Below are 16100 nucleotides of genomic sequence, written 5' to 3'. Positions count from 1 at the left end.
TTGTCAGCTTTCCCACCTCGATGACGCTCCTTCTCAACCTGCCTCCCTGGCAGGCAGCCAAGGCCTAATTACCTTTACCTGGATGTGGCAAGGGCTTGCCAGAGAGTCTGATCTCCCCTGCACAAACACCCTGCATGCTCATTCTCCCGCAGGTGGCCCCTCCATGGCTCCCCACGGCCCTGCACTTTCCTCCCAGGGCCATGGAGGTTCTGCACCTGCATCTGCACCATGTGACAAGGCCTGCCCACCGCTCACACAATTCTGTGCCCTCCCTGTAACGTGACCTCTGAAGAGGAGTGAGTGAAATCACGCAGTGGCTGGCACATAGTAGGTGCTCTGTTAGAGTCAGCTGTTTTGTTTCGCCATTGTTTGTTTCTCCTGAACATATCACAGCCATCTCTAGGGGAATACGCCTTCATTCCTCTGGACCAGGGGTGGGCAAACATTTTCTATAACGGTGCAGACAATAAATATTTTCAATTGTGCGGTCAGACAGCCTCCATCCAGACTCTGCCGTTACAAGCTCAAAAGCTGCCAGAGACAATGAGTGGCTGCGGCTGTGTTCCAATAAAACTTTATTTATAAAAGCAGGCTGTGGGCTGGTGTTTCGCCCTGCCACTGTAGTTCGGTGACACTTGCCCTAGTCCAACACAGTCCAACAGATCTTCTACAGAGATAGAAATGTTCTCCGTATGCATGGCCACCGTGGAAGCCGCTGCCATTTGTGGCTGTCAGGCACTTGAAATGTGGCTAAGACTGAGGAACTGGAGATTTGATTTTACTCTAGTTAATTTAGAAAGAAATAGATACATGTGCCTAGTGGCTACTGTACCGAACAGGGTAGCCCTACTCCCTTGGGCTGTCAAAGTTCTTTATACCTTAGCTGCCTATTTCTAAATCCAGACCATCATCCTCCAAGATCCAGTTCAGACACCACCTCCTCCAGGCAGCCTTCTCTGATTTCCTTTCCTCCATATACCTATTAGGATCTTTCCCTCATCCTGTGTTCCTAATACTGGAGTTAACCTTCAATGGAACTGGATTCTTTAGACAGCTTCTTGCAAACACACACACACATACACTCACTCACTCAGAAATTAGGAGCAAGCTTTGAGGGGACTGAGATGCCAGTTCCAGCCCCACACACACATGCCACTCAAGCCTGGTCTGGGGCTCTCAGCTTCTCACATCCACAGCACCCACATACAAAGGTCTGGACAGGTACTGTTTCACAGACACCCCCCAACAGGCCCCCTCTGCACCCCACAGATGGGGAAACTGGACCTCTGAGAGGCAAAGCCAAGGACACTCAAGGACATATGGCCCCCCAGTGACAGTCAAGGTTGCCAAATTTAGCAAATAAAAATGCAGGACACCCAGTTAAATTTGAATTTCAGATAAGCAACAAGTACTTTTAGGATAAGTATATCCCATGCAATATTTGGGCCATACTTATCCTTAAAAATTATTCATTTTTCTATATAAAATTAACTTGGTGCCCTATATTATACCTGGCAACATACAGCTTAACTCGGCCATAGGTCTGGGCTTCTGAAGCCTGAGCCTCACACTCCGTATTTCACACAAACACACAAAATTGTGAAATTGATGCAAATACAAAGAACACAAGCCCACCGTTCTCCCCAAGCTGTGGGAGGACCAAAATCAGATATGAATGTGCGTGCATTCAAAGATTAACCAGCTGTTGGACATCAGAGAAATGCAAAAACAAATCATGATGAGATACCACTTCACTCCCACCGGGATGGCTACAATTAAAACGACAGACAATAGCAAGTGTTGACAAGGATGTGGAGAAATCAGAGCCCCCATACTTTTCCGGTGGGAATGGAAAATGGTGCAGCTGCCACACAAAACCATCTGGCAGTTCCCCAAAAGGCTAAGCAAAGAGTTACCATCTGACCCAGCAACTCCACTCCAAGGTAGAGACCCAAGAGAAATGAAAACATAGGTCCACCCAGAAACATGCATACAACTCCACAGCAGCGTTATTCATGGCAGCCAAAAAGTGGGAACAACTCAGATGTCCAGGAACTGATAAATAAATAAACAAAATGTGGCGTGTCCATACACAGGGAGACTACTCGGCAGGAACACGGGAGGCAGCACTGACACAGGCTGCGACACAGAGGAGCCTTGAAAATGTCACGCTTGGCGAAAGAAGCCAGACACAAAAGACCACATGTGGCATGATTCCTTTTACATGAAACGTCCAGAAGAAGAAAACCCATAGACACAGAAAGCAGGTTAGTGGTTTCAAGGGGCTGGAGGAGGGGGGATGGGAAGTGACAGCCAGAGAGTATGGGACATCTGTGGGGGTGATGAAAGGGTTCTAAAATTGATTGTCGTGATGGCTGCACAGCTCCGTGAATGGACCAGTGTGCTAAGAGCTGCCAAACTGTAAACTTTACAATTGTAAAGTGAATTGTATGGCACTGAATTAGATCTCAATAAAGTTGTTATAAAAAAAATTAAACAACTATAATTGTATGGGACAACAAAGAATTGCTTTTTTTTAAATCTCCAATGACTCTTAACAACTCATTTAAGCCATGTGTGTCTCTATGAGTCTAAGACAATAGAGCAATTTACTCCTGGGACAGGAAACACTCAGAGGATGTTAGAAATGGTGCCAGCGATAGATGTCAGGCCTTCTGCTGGCTTTTAATTCCTCGGGGTGGGAACTGAAAGATGCATCAGGTTCTTAGCAAGTGGCACCTGGCTAATCGCCACTCTACACACAGGTAGGGAAGGACCACATGGAGCAGGGGGAGGAGGGGGGTCCTGGTGACAGCTAAGGCACATACTATGTAAAGCACTTGGCCACGTTCTGGAGGACATGTTCTCTGGATTAATTCTAAAAATAATCCCCAAAATAAAATTAAAAATAATCCCAGGGGAGGTGTCATCTTCACACCCATTTTTGTGATGAGCAAATGGACACTCAGACTGTTTCAAGTGGTAAGGCTAGGGTTTCAACCAAGCATTCGAGTGCAAAGTGTATGCTGTAACTATGTTACAGTTTTACTGTTTTTGTTCTCTAAAAAATATCCCTAAGGAAGAAGCAGGTGAATGTGACTTGGAAACAATAAAATAATGAAACAATGAAATAATTTTCATGTAGTGGCAACCTGGAGGAAGCTTGTGAAAGAGAATTTCCTTCCATCACTCCTCTTTGACACAGCCTGGGACAACCAAGGAGGGCTTCCCAGAGGAGGTGATGCCAGGACTAAAACCTATACAAACAGTGCAATAAGAATTATTCAGCTCTACCTGCTTCATTCTAAAATCAAGCTACAGCTTGTTGCTGTGAGTCACCTGGGTGTGAAGGGTCTAGAGCCTAATCTGATAGAAATATAATGTCAGCCATATATAAAATTTTAAATTTTCTCTAAAAAGGTAAAAAGAGACAGATGACATTAAAGACACTTAATTTAATCCAATGTATCTAAAAATTTCACTTCAACACATAAAGCAATACTAAAAAATTATTCAAATGATGTTCTACAGGATCATTTTCAGACTCGCCTCCAAATACTGTTTCACACTTACACCATGTCTCACTTCAGTTGCTAAACTTTGATCAGAAATACTCAATCCATAAATGCAGATTTCATAAAATGAATCACTGAATATGTGGGTCCTTCCTGTCCCCAAGTTGTTCCAAACATATTAAAGAGCTTCCCAATAACAGAATCAAGTCTTGCTTTCTTTTTTTAACATTTCAATCCACTAAAGTGAAATAACACTTTACATTGACATTTAAATGAATTAAAATTAAGTAAAAGTACAGTTTTAGTCACTCTGGCCACAATTTTGAGCGCTCCACGTGGACAGTGGCCACCACAGTGGATGACACAGCGATAGACCATTTCCATCAAAGCAATATGTTCTCTTCAGCAGTGCTGGTTCAGAACTTCCCGCTCAGCTGGGGGCATCTGAGAACTTTCCAGAAGGAGAGAAGACTGACATAAGACTGGAAAGTGTCCCCTCTCCCCTGGTTTTCTCTCCACCACGAAGGAAGCAAAGGAGAAGTATTGAGCTGGGAAGGCGGTACCTAGAAGATTCTGAAACTCCTTGAGAATGCTAAGAGTTTCAGACCTTCTGCTTTCAAAGTGATTCCTTAGACTGATTCCTTAGTCTCAACATTCTTTAAAGGCTCCCTGATGACCAGTTCTGGGGCCACCCATTCCTCGCCGCAGTCTTTCCAGTCTTAACATTGCTTCCTCTGAAGTTCAGGAGTCCTGGCCAGCAAGCCTTGGGTTCAGGTGTCAGGCCACCACCCTGCCAGTTTCAGGTCACACTAGAAACCCAACGGGTCTGGCTTCCCACTCCAGCGCTGGCACCTACCAGCTACATAATCCTGGCCACATGCTCAGATGTCTGTGTGCCTCAGTTTCCTCACCTGTAAAGGATAGTGATCACATCATAAAAAGTATGAAGAAGTGGTGAGACCTGGGGTCTGGCCACATCCACATATTAGTTCTCCACTCCAAGCGACATGACACCAACTCCCAGACTTATTCCCTTCAGAAATTAGAATGCTGAGGTATCAGATACCCTTAAGATTGTCCATCTGCCTGAAAGACTGGCTCTCCGAACAGACTTCCACAGAGAAGGGAACATGGCGGAACTGCGGCATGTGGCAGCATCAGGAGACCTAGATTCCAAAGCCGGGTCTGGAACAGGTAAGTCACTCTTTTATTCATTCAACAAACAAAGGTTGGCTGGGTATCCTGGTGTGCCAGGCATCCTGCTGGGCATGGGGACTATCAAGATGGATAAGGTGCCTTCCAGCACCCAGAGACTCCTGTTCTGGAAGTCTGCTGCAGGTAGGTTCACACATGCAATATGACCTTGATGCCAGGTCACTGAACCCCGCACTGTCCACAACGGCCCAAGACTCAAAACATAGCTGTCCATCAAAAGGGGATCAGTTAAATCAACCATAATCCATCCACGTTCTGCAGTGGTTCTCAAAGTGAGGTCCCTGGACTGGCAGCATCAGCATCACTGGAGAACCTGTTAGACAGGCAGATTCTCAGGCTCAACCCCAGACCTCCTGGATTAGAAACTCAGATGGAGGAGCCAGGAACCTGCACTCACCACGCCCTCTAGGTGATTCTGATGCCCACTCAGGTGCAAAAAAGCAATGATACAATGTAGGGACCAGCAAACTTTTCCTATGAAGGGCCGGACAGTAAATACGTTCGGTTTCGTGGGTGATGTGGTCTCGGTAGCAACTACTTAACTTCTTATTTGTAGCACTAAACCATGACAACGTGGTGTGGTTGTGCTCCAGTAAAATTTTATCTAGAGATACTGAAATTCAAATTCCATAAGTTTCATGTTTCATGAAGTAATACTTGGAATTTTTGTTCAATCACTTAAAAATATGAAAACAATTCTCAACTCAGGAGCAGGTGATGGGCCAGACTTGGCCCGTGGGCCATAGTTCCTTGCCATCCAATGCAATGGAATGTTATGCAGCTGTTAAAAGGAATAAAGAAGCTCCTTAGGGGAAAAAAATCTCCAGGATAAATTGTCAATACTAAAGGGCAAGATGATTAGTCTGAGTGATATGCTATCACTTATGAAAAATGGGGGGAGGGAAATAATTATACATATTACTGTATATGCACTGTGCTCTAGAATGGTAAACATACCCTCCCCCCCCAAATGCAACACTGATTGTGGAAAAGGAGGGAGTAGCCAGGTGACAAGAAGGGAAAAAGAATTTCACTGCCAATGCCCTTCATACCTGTGAATTTTGGCTCTGCAGCTGGATCATATAACCAAAAAGTCAGAAAAGGGTTAAAAGGAAATATAAATGAATAAGAGGTAAGGAAGTGAGGCTGCAGGATATTCTTTCCAGGGATCTTGTGAAAGGAAAGAGCCAGCGTGACTCGTGGGGACATCATCTTCAGGGAGATTTATGGATGGGTCAAAGACGGGAGCTGAAGCATTTCCCAGTATTTTCACAAAAATTCCCAGCAAAAGCAAGGAACAGTACACAGAGAGAAGATCTCAGGAGGCTGGTCTTCAGCCCAGATGGAGGAATGTGACTCGAGTAGAAAGGAGGGTCCCTCTGCTACCACTGAGGCCAGTCATGCAGGGTGGGAGCCCCCAAGGAACAGAGGGATGCAGATGAGAACCATGGACCATCAAAGATGGAGAAGGGGTCGGGGGGATGGTGTCATCAGTGGCCCAGAAATTAAAAAGGGCCACAATGAGACCTTCACCATCCAGACTTCTCCCGATGCCACTAGTCTTGGGTACCGACAGCACCTTTTGAACAAACGAAGAGCCAGCAAGGGGCTGTGGGGGATGTGGAAGTGGAAGAAAGTTCCGGGGAAAGATAGCACCCCAGGGGTCCCCATAGGGTTCCCTCTCCTCGGGTGGGAAAGGCAGGTGCCCGAGTCGTGACATTCACAAGGCCGGGGCATCACAAGGCCGGAGGAGACCTGAAAATTCCATGGACCGTGGGTCTGCTGTGGGAGACGAGCTCAGAAAAACAGGCTTTGAAAGGGCAGCACCCGAGAGCTACAGCAGGAAGAAAGGCCAGCCGGGGCGCGGGACGGGCTCCGCTGGGAACCGCCGGGAGGGCGCAGGGGGCGGGCAGCGCCCGGCTGGGCTGTGGCCGACACGCAGAACGCTGTCCGCTTGTCTAGGAAGAGGAGAGGCATCAAGGCAGAGAGAGGAACACGTCCCCCTCAAGGTCACAAAGCAAGGACGAGAGAGAGCTGAGATTTGAGGCCAGGATAATAGTCTCCTGAGGCCACCCTAACAAGGGGCCACAGGCCAGGTGGCTGAAGCAAGGTAGATTTATTTTCTCCCAATTCTGGAGCCTCAAAGTCCAAGATCAAGGGATTGGCAGGCTTGGATCCTGCTGGGGCCACTCCCTCTGGCTTGCAGACGGCCGTCTTCTCCCTGTGTCCTCACGTGGGCTTCCCTCTGTGCGTGTCTCAGTCTTAATCTCCTCTTCTCACGAGGGCATGAGTCTTACTGGATTAGGGCCCACCTTAAAGGTCTCATTTTACCTTGATTACCTCTCTACAAACCCTCTCTCCAAAGGCAGTCACATTCCGAGGTGCTCGGGTGAGGGCTTCAACCCATGAATTCTGGGAGGGGACACAGCTCAGCCCGTCACACACAGGCCCCCAGGACACCAGCACCGGCACCCTTAGTCACCACACAGGATTTCTCAAAGTGTGCTCCGTGGACCACCAGCATCAGAATTCCCTGGAGTGGGGAGGCTGGCAGATTCCCAGGCCCAGCTCTAGGCCCAGGAATCTGCATTTTACACAAGGTTCCCCGAGGCTGTGTAAGGGACTCAAGCAGGTAGTAGACATATGGTCTACCCGACCTGGGCCACCTCTCCGGCCCGCATTCTCCTGCCCCCTCTGTTCCTCTGAGCTCTTTGCCCCAGGACCAATGTCGTCAGATTCCTTCTTTGGGGTTATTGATTGTTACTAGAGGGAACCCCATAAGCCTGGCGGACTGGCTTCCACGAATTTCAAAAAAAGCTGGACTCACACCCATTTTACCTGCCTCAGCCCCCAGCAGCCGTGTCTTCAGAGCCACTCCTGCCCTCAGTTCTTGTCCTGGTCAGCTCGGGCCGCTATATAACAAGATACCGTGGCTGGCTTCAGCAACAGATGTTTATTTCTTACAGCTCTGAGGCTGGACGCCCAAGATCAAGGTAGGCAGCATGGTCAGTTTCTACCGAGAGCTCCCTTCTCGGCTCGCAGGCGGCCACCTCCCTGTGTCCTCGTGTGGCCTTTCCTTGGCGCGTGCATGCCGAAGGGAGAGAGCTTTCTCCTTCTCCTTCTTCTTTTAATGCTGCCAGTCCTATCAGTTTAGGGCCCTCCTCTTATGATCTTGCTTAACCTTCACTACCTCCTAAAAGCTCTCTCTCCAAACATAGTGACACACGAGGGTTAAGGTTTCAATACGTGAATAGGGAGGAGGGAGGTGGCAATTCAGACCACAGCAGTTCTTTTCCAGCCAAACCCTTCTGCTCGTAACTTCAAGCCATCCCATCCTCTCCAGGACTTGGCCCCTCTGGGCTAGACTTTGCTTCCTGCTTTGGACAAACATGTGTCAAGCCCTTCTCTGACCCACACTTAGAGTGCAGTTTCGCTGATCCACACAATCCATGTTTCCCTGGAACACACCTCCAACGGGCAGGCCGATGTCTACGGGGACCCAGACAGATACTCGCGGTCTGTGCTGACAGGGAAGGAGAATGGGATGGGCGATGGAGCAGAGAGGGGAGGAAGGAGGCCTCTGACCTGGTTCTGAGAGGAAGAAGCAGGTGTCCATGGGTGAGAAGGGGGAAGAAGGGTGCTTGGGGCACAGGAAGCCAAAGCAAGCACGCGAAGAACAGGAAAGCCCAAGGAACTGCAGCCCTGAGCTTGGGGAAGTGAGATGCGCACCCCACCGCTGGGGCCGGGCTCAGCTGCTGGGGGGTGGGGTGGATTTAGCTGGCAGCTGCGGGAGGACAGAAGCAGGAAATAGAAAAATCTCTCTGGCAGCAGGGAGGAGAAGGTTCTGGATGGGACCCACTGGAACCACCTCTACGGCGTGGTCTAGGGGCCTATCGTGGGGGTGGGCACAAGAGAACAGGTGAGACCACAGAGATACTAGGGAATGAGCATCCGCGGGATGTGGTCCCCAGGGACGTAGAGGAGCAGGGGGAGAAGTGAGGGACCACCACTAACGGACTTGGAGATGACGAGGTAGGACCAGTGTAGGGTGGCGAGGACAACAGGCTCAATTTGGGGCACACTGAGTCCGTGGAGGCTCTGCGATGTTCCCGATGTGGGTCCAGCGGGCGTTGGGAAGATGTGGGTCTGGAGCTTGGGAAGAGGGGCAGATGCTGACAGAAGTGAAGACAGCGGGTGATATAACCAGGAGGGGCCAGGGCAACTGAGACGAGAAGAGGATGGAAGGTGGTGGGGAGGGGTTGGGGGCGCCTGGAGAGCACAATATTTCAGGACAAGGAACTAGAGAGAAGACCAAAGACGCACAGCTACCCTGACACCGACACCTTCTACAAGCCTGTCTAAAAGTTCTGGAACATCTAGGCTAATTCTTCCAGTCAATGTCCCAAGGATATCACACATCCAACCACAGGATCCTAAGAGGCTTCCATGCCATTTCAGGAATCCTACCTCCTCATGGCTACAGATAAGGACGAACAGCGCCACAGAAGACACAGGAAAGAAAACCAAGAGAGGTCTTGCAAGGTCAAAAAAAGTAGCAAATGTCTTTGATACAATGTAACTGGATATAATGAGGAAGGATCGTCCGTGAGAACTCATCCCTTTTCTAATCTTCTGCAAGGAAACAGGATCCATCTTTGAAAACAGACGAACAACAAGAAATCACAGAAAGGCCATCAGAAAACAGGTAGGGCTCTGCCCTCTTTACGCCTTTGTGTCCAACCACCACCTTCTTCTGCACTATTAACAAACACAGCTTTTTGGAAAGTATCTATGTTTTCCACGTTCCGGCAAAGGCAAAGCAGAGGAGCGAGAAGCTCCTGGTAGCAGGCTGCTATTCCTAAACACAGACCAGAAGCTACCATATAAACCTGCTGTGACACCATACCCTTATGGAATTGGAAGAAAACCCCAGATTTGAAATCAGATTTTAATCCTCACCAGTCTGCCTTGAACTCCAACTGGAACTCATATCCAGTCTGCATTTGGCAACACAGAACACCAAAGCTTGCTCTACTGGAAACAAAATGTGCTTCTAAAAGCCCTGAAAGCCATGGGGCACTTTCCAGCACCAGGGTCAATAGAACACAGGAGACCCACCGCCTCCTTGAAGCCAGGCCAGGCACTTTGTGCCGTCTCATGAAATTGCCACAAAGTAACCAAGTATTTGTGCCCAGATGAAAATCTGACTATGCGTGGGGACCATGCTAAACGGCAAAACCAACACCAGAAAGCATATAAAATATGCAAAACCTGGCACTAAATACATTGCCAAAGAGGATACTTGCTTTAATCCTTGGGGATGGTATGAATCCACATTGGAGACCGTATGAATCCTGCTTGTAGCAGAAAGGCAGGGTGTCACCTTATTTGATCTGAGCTGGAACATGTGTGTCAGGTGATCCTAAGTCTTTGCCACTCGGTGCATGTCCAGGAATGACCACTAAAGCGCTGAATACTGATGGTGGAGTTACAAATACATTTTAGCGAATAGGCGAAGTCACAAACATGGAATCCGGGAATAATAAGAAACGTATGAGCACTGAAATTTACATTTTTTAAATTTTAAGAATACTGATCCAATGCTAAGATACTTCTTGAAGCCTAGAGCAAACTACAGGGATGGACAAGGATCAGCGTTGCCGGGGTTCGAGGTGGGGATGGTGTCATAATAAGGGGGTGGCTGGAAGGAGTTTGGGTGGTGATGGATGGGAACTCTCCTGCATCCTGGCTGTGGGGACCACCACCCAACTCTGCTGGGGGCTGAAATGCAAAAACTGTGCACCCAAAAAAAGGCAACTTTACTGTGTGATCATTTTCGAAAAAAAAAAGTTTAAAGACACACACCAAACTGGTAGCATAGTCACCTCCCAGGACAGAAATGTAATGGTTTTAGGGACAAAGTGTTGAAGGAGGACTTTTGGTTTTTTTCCTCTCTATACTATTGTAAATTTTTTGCAATGAGAGTGCATTACCTTTTTTTTTCTTTTTTAATTTAAAAGCCATAAACACAGTCCGACTGCAAAACAGAAACCAAGCCACCCTCAGGTTCTCAACAGAAATTGACATAAGGGGTCTCAGGAGAGCATTTCATAGCAGACACCACTTTCTTTTGGTACCAGAGGCAGAGCCGATAGCACGGAATCCTCATTCAATGCCAAGAGGATGGTTTAACTACGATCACACACACACACACGCATACACACACGCACACACACCTAGGGAGGGAGCATCACTGTTACCTTCTCACCATCGGAGCCCATATGTTCAGCACGGCACGTGCTGCAGCTCGCTCTGTAAGGGGAAGACACAGCATCCCTGGGCCGTTCCTTCAACTCGGTTCATTCGAAGTTGTACAGGACTACATGGGCCATTAGGCACGTCATCATGACCCTCAAGGAGTTTGTTCTGAACCAGAAGTCGGCAGACCTTCTCTGGAAAGGGCCCAAGTGTCAATATTGTTGGGAGCCACACAATCGCAACTCTTCAGCTCTGCCATCAGGCACAAAAGCCGCCACAGAGGATGCATGAATGGTAGGGCATGGCTGTGTGCCAGCAAAACTTTATTTACAAAAACAGGTGTGGGCGGGCAGGACTGGGCCCCTGTTCTAGATAAAGACGGTTGGCTGCATATCAATTAAAAAGGAAGTGAGAGAGAATCAGAGGAGGGAATGGCCCTCTATGCGGAGGGGGCGAATATCTTAGCCCAGGAAAGGAGCAGAGGAACAGAAGAGAGAGGCTGGGGAAAGCCAGGCGCAGGGGACAACACACCGGGAGGCTCCCCTCCCAGTGGGAGGCCATGGGGAGTGGCAAACCCAGAGAAGTCAACTGGGGCGAGGCTGCAACTGGGAGGTGAGGGATGGCTTCTCTAGAGCCATCAGGGAAGTGATGGAGACACAAGCCAGATGCTGTGGGCAGAGCAGCGGGTAAAAGGTGCCAGAGCAAGGGTGGTGGGGGCCTTGGAGGCCGGGGGCAGGCTTGGCAGGGGACAGCGAGAGGTAGGTAGTGAATAATAGGTTCAGGGGAGTATTGAGTATTTATGGGCTGAAAAGAATAAGGCTCCTGGGTGGATGGAGATCCCTGAACAAACAGAGGGGAGAGAGCAGGGGATCCGGGTGGGTAAGTGTCCTAGACAAGGAAATAGTTATCTCCCCAAATGCAGTGGTTCTCAAGTCAAGATGGTTGGCAAGGTCTGAAGACACTTTAGGTTATGATGATTTGGAACGGGGAGGTGGCATCTAGTGAGCAGAGACCAGGGATGGTGCTCAACATCCCACAATACACAGGACCGCTCTCCGCCACCCCCTGCTTCCCGCCACCAAGAACTAACCAACCCCAAATGGCAAGGACACAGAAGCGGAGAGGTTCTGCCCTAACCAAGTAAGAATGGAAGTCACTGATGGAGTGGGGTGAGGAGGGGACCCCAGGGGGACTCACCCCAGTGACCTTTATGAGTGAGTGGGGCAGGGATGAGAGGCAGGTCTCCAGTACAGAAGCAAAGACAAGGACTGGACTAACCCCAGGGAGGTGACCGAGCGAGCGGAAGCTGTGCCCTGAGGGTCCCGGTTCTCGTGCCAACCTCGAGAAATGAGGGGGGGTCTGGGAACATCTCACACCTCAACTAACCAACACACTGGATGGCCCCCGCCAAAGCCCGGTCAGTTTTCACTTTACTTAATCCCCACTTTGCCTTCATTCTCTGCAATGCCCCGGGGAGTCTCCGGCCAGAGGCAGTCGACCGGAGCAGGAGCGGAGGAGGAAGCCATTGCCCAGGTCAGCAAAGCAACAGATCCCCCACGGGAGGATGAAGCCGGGCGGCCCATCCACACGACATCTCCGAGAGAGTCCTCATTCCTTAAAACTTCCCACTGATTTCCCTCCATCCCCTGTCCCCCACCCCTGCCCAGCGCAAAATGCCGAACTGCTTGCTACTGGAGATGAACGGTGTGTAGAGTTTCTCACCCCTCCCCAGAGCCCCAGAGGCATCACGTGTTATTCGTTGGGTAGTATTTTCTTAACCTTTCCCACAGGGCTGGGGTGGGGGAGGCTCGGGTCCAAAAGAAGATCCTTTTATTAAGAAACCGGTGCTCCACAGCCAAACTGAGGTCCTAATCTCAGCTCTGCTGCCTCGCTGAATTTCCTCACCTTCGAAAGGGATGATAAACTTCACCTCAGAGTGCTGTGATGAGGATTAACTGAGGTCATCTACGCACAGTGTGTAGAACAGCGCCTGCTGAGTGCTCGCTCTTATTTTGTTTGTTTATTGGGGGCAGGGCGACTAGGTCTACTTATTTATTTACACATTTATTTCGTGGAGGTGCTGGGGACTGAACCTAGGACCTCATGCATGCTAAGCAAGTGCTCTACCATTGAGCCATATACCCCTCTGGTTACTTAGGAATTATCTTGAGAATAAAGGATCCGTGGCTTGGTGAACTAGTGAGAACAGGAAGGATAGGTGTTGACTTAAGAACAAATATTTATCAAACACCTAGTAGGTGTCAGTCACTGTTCTAGATTCTGGAAATGTAGCAGTGAAAGAAAGAAACATAAGCCTCCACCCTTGTGGAAACTGTAAACATGTATGAAGTTGTAAATCCATCTACTGACCCCCAAAAGCCCAGGCACAAATCCACAATTAATTACCAAAGCTGCAAGGAACAGATGAGCAGGGAACCACACGTACACATGGGTGTGCGCACACACAGAGGCAAAGCATGACATAGGTCTAACAACTGGTCTGGGGTATTCTTAAGAACCTCAACCAACTGCCACCCTGCCTTCACGGAGCACCCATTGTATACCAGGCACCTGGAGACATTGCCTAGCTGGCAGAGATGCTCAGCAAACCCAGTTTGTCAACTCACAACCCTCTGTGTACTTTCTCACACACCTCAATCACCATCAGCAAACTCAGGAACTTTTCTTTCCCTCCCTGACCCATTCCTCATCACAACTGATTTCCTTTTATGGAGAAATCTGAAGTCACCCAACAGGTATTTTTTAAGTAGGGTCTCAGCCATCATGGTGGGAAACCCCAACTACATTCCCTTAAACGATTCTTCAGTCCCTGACCCACAGCCAGAAAGACGTGCTGTCAACCCCAAGAAGGATGCTAGGGTTTGCCTGGGTCTGCTGCCAGTGCAGAGACGCCCAAGAGGGAGGCCCCACCAGGGCTAGGGGCTGGGAGAGGCTGACCACGGGCTGGAGACCCCTGGGGGCTGACAGGTGAAACTGCGGAATGGAGCAGGGAGGTTATCAAGGAGACATGGGGTGTGGGCAGCAGTCCAGAGCCTCGAGCCCGCGCCACACACAGAGAGGTTCAAGTCCTCCCTGCGGCACTGACTTTGGGGCAAGTGAGTTACGTATCCTCCCTGAGCCTCAGTTTACTCCTCTATGAAATGGATGAACAACGGTATCCGCCTCCAGGCGCCGCTGCAAAGGTACGGAGAAATAAGACTGACTAGCCTGTAGCCTGGGGTGGGGCGGGGGGGAGCCCCAGATGCCCGCGCCAGCAAGACGAAGCCCGTCTTTAACGTTTTGCTATTTTGTTCATCGTGGACTTCGGAGGATTCAACCTAAAGCCCGCAGTTACTACCGCTACAACTGTGCTGTCGCCAAGGCGCTAGAGTTTGCCTCTGGACATCTGGAAACAGAACCCAAAAGTGTAAACACGGACCTGAAGTCAGAAGCAGCCAAGGGGCTAGATACCAGGAGGGGAGGGGCGGAGTCTACAGTTCCCCGCCCCGGGCTGCGACACCCACCAGCTGGGACCCCCCAGGCGACCTCCAGTCCGTCTCCCTCGACTCTGGCTCCAAACTGTGTGCACCTCAGGCATTTGGCTGTCCGAGGCTGTCCAGTGACCCCGCTTCTCGGAGACGACCCAAAGAGGACGCGTGTCGCGTCTCCGGAGCCAGCTGGGCTGGGAGAGGTCCAGGCACGGGTCCGAGGCGCGCTCGGGAGAGGCGCCCGCCGTGAGGCGGGCACTGGGGCAAGGTTCCTCCAGCCCGGGGCCCGCACGCGGGGCGTGGAGCCGCGAGCCCAGGCGGGCAAAGGCCAAGGTCAGCGGCTTCCCGCCCCCCCGCGGGGCTGGAGCGACCGTCCCGGTCACCCGCCCCCCGCCCCCCAACCCCCACCGAGGAGGGTTCTCAGTCCACGGCGGGGGTTCCATTTTGGCAAGCGGTCCCCTCCCCACCGCGCTGTTCCCCGCCCACTCCCGCGCCCCCAGACTCACCCTCTCCAGGGTACAGGTGGCCCGCGGCGCCCACCAGCAGCGCGGCAACGGCCACCAGCAGCGGCACGGCCGCCGCCCCCCGCCCGCCCCCGGCGCCCATGGCTGCGGGAGCGCGGGGCCCCGGAGGATCAGAGCGCGCGGCGCCGGCCCGCTGGGGACATGCTCCACGGCGGCCGCCCGGGAGGCGCTGGGGGCCGCGCGTCCTTCTCGTCCACGCCGGCGGCCCGCGGGCCGCAGCCTCCGCCCGGGAGAGCCCTTGGAGCAGCCTCGGGAGGGGCGCGCGGCCTCGGCCGCTACAGATCGGGCGGCGCGGCCGCGGGGAGGCGGCCCCGACTCCGAGCCACTGAGGCCCGGGCCCCGTCCCGCGATCTCAGCAGGGCCCGGAGCCCCGCGCTGAGCCCCTGTCTCCCGGCTCTCGGCCCCGAGCGCTCGGGGGCCGCGGGCGTCGGACGGGCGAACACACGGACGCGCGGATAAACGGACGTGCGGCCAGGCGGGCGGGCACCTGGCCTGGCGGGCGGCGGGAGCGAGGGCTGCTCGGCCCGTAAACAACGCGGCCCGTCAGCTGGGCCCCGTGCGGGCCGCGGGAAAAGGCGGCGCGGATCCCGACTCGGAAGGGACTCGGCGCCCGGGAGAGGCCCGAGAGGGGCGGAGGGAGGGCCGGCAGAGGGGGAGGCGCCGCCCCGCCCCGCCCCGCCCGCCGGCCTCCCCACCCCGGGCCCCGCGCTGGAGGCCCCCCGGCGCCCCAGATCCCTGCCCGGCCCCAGCGCCTCCCGTCTCCGAGCCTGGGGGGAGGGGAGGGGGGCCCAGATGCCCGCGCCAGCAAGACGGAGCCCGTCTTTAACGTTTTGTTATTTCGTTCCTAGAGGACTTCGGAGGATTCGTTTTTATTTTTTTTAATATTGCGTTAAAATACTGCTTATCTTGGTTGCTCGGCTTTTTGATACTCCCTTAAATGTTGATCTCGCCTCACCCTCGTCCCAGTCCTGCCAGCGAGTGTCGTCCTGGAGCGCGCGGGCGCCCCAGAGGTCCGGCCCCGAGCGCGCCCTGCCCAGCGCCAGGCCCCTGGGGACAGCCACGTGCACGCGCGCCCCGCGCGCTCGGCGTTCTCCGTGGCC

General features: G+C 51.9%; 1 protein-coding gene across 2 annotated transcripts in view; it reads right to left on the bottom strand.

The window, feature by feature from the left end:
• INSR (insulin receptor) overlaps positions 1-15554 on the bottom strand; it is a 112687-nt gene extending 97133 nt beyond the window's left edge. For both annotated transcript variants that reach the window (XM_031689832.2, XM_031689833.2), the window contains exon 1: positions 14983-15554. In XM_031689832.2, the coding sequence (XP_031545692.1) occupies positions 14983-15082 (100 nt within the window). In that variant the 5' untranslated portion in view covers positions 15083-15554. The remainder of the gene's footprint in view (positions 1-14982) is intronic.
• Between the last annotated feature and the right edge of the window lie 546 nt (positions 15555-16100).

The sequence above is a fragment of the Vicugna pacos genome, chromosome 22 (assembly GCF_048564905.1).
Source record: "Vicugna pacos chromosome 22, VicPac4, whole genome shotgun sequence".
Lineage (NCBI taxonomy): Eukaryota > Metazoa > Chordata > Mammalia > Artiodactyla > Camelidae > Vicugna > Vicugna pacos.
The sequence above is the reverse complement of the archived record's forward strand: the minus strand, read 5'-3'. Positions and strand labels throughout refer to the sequence as shown.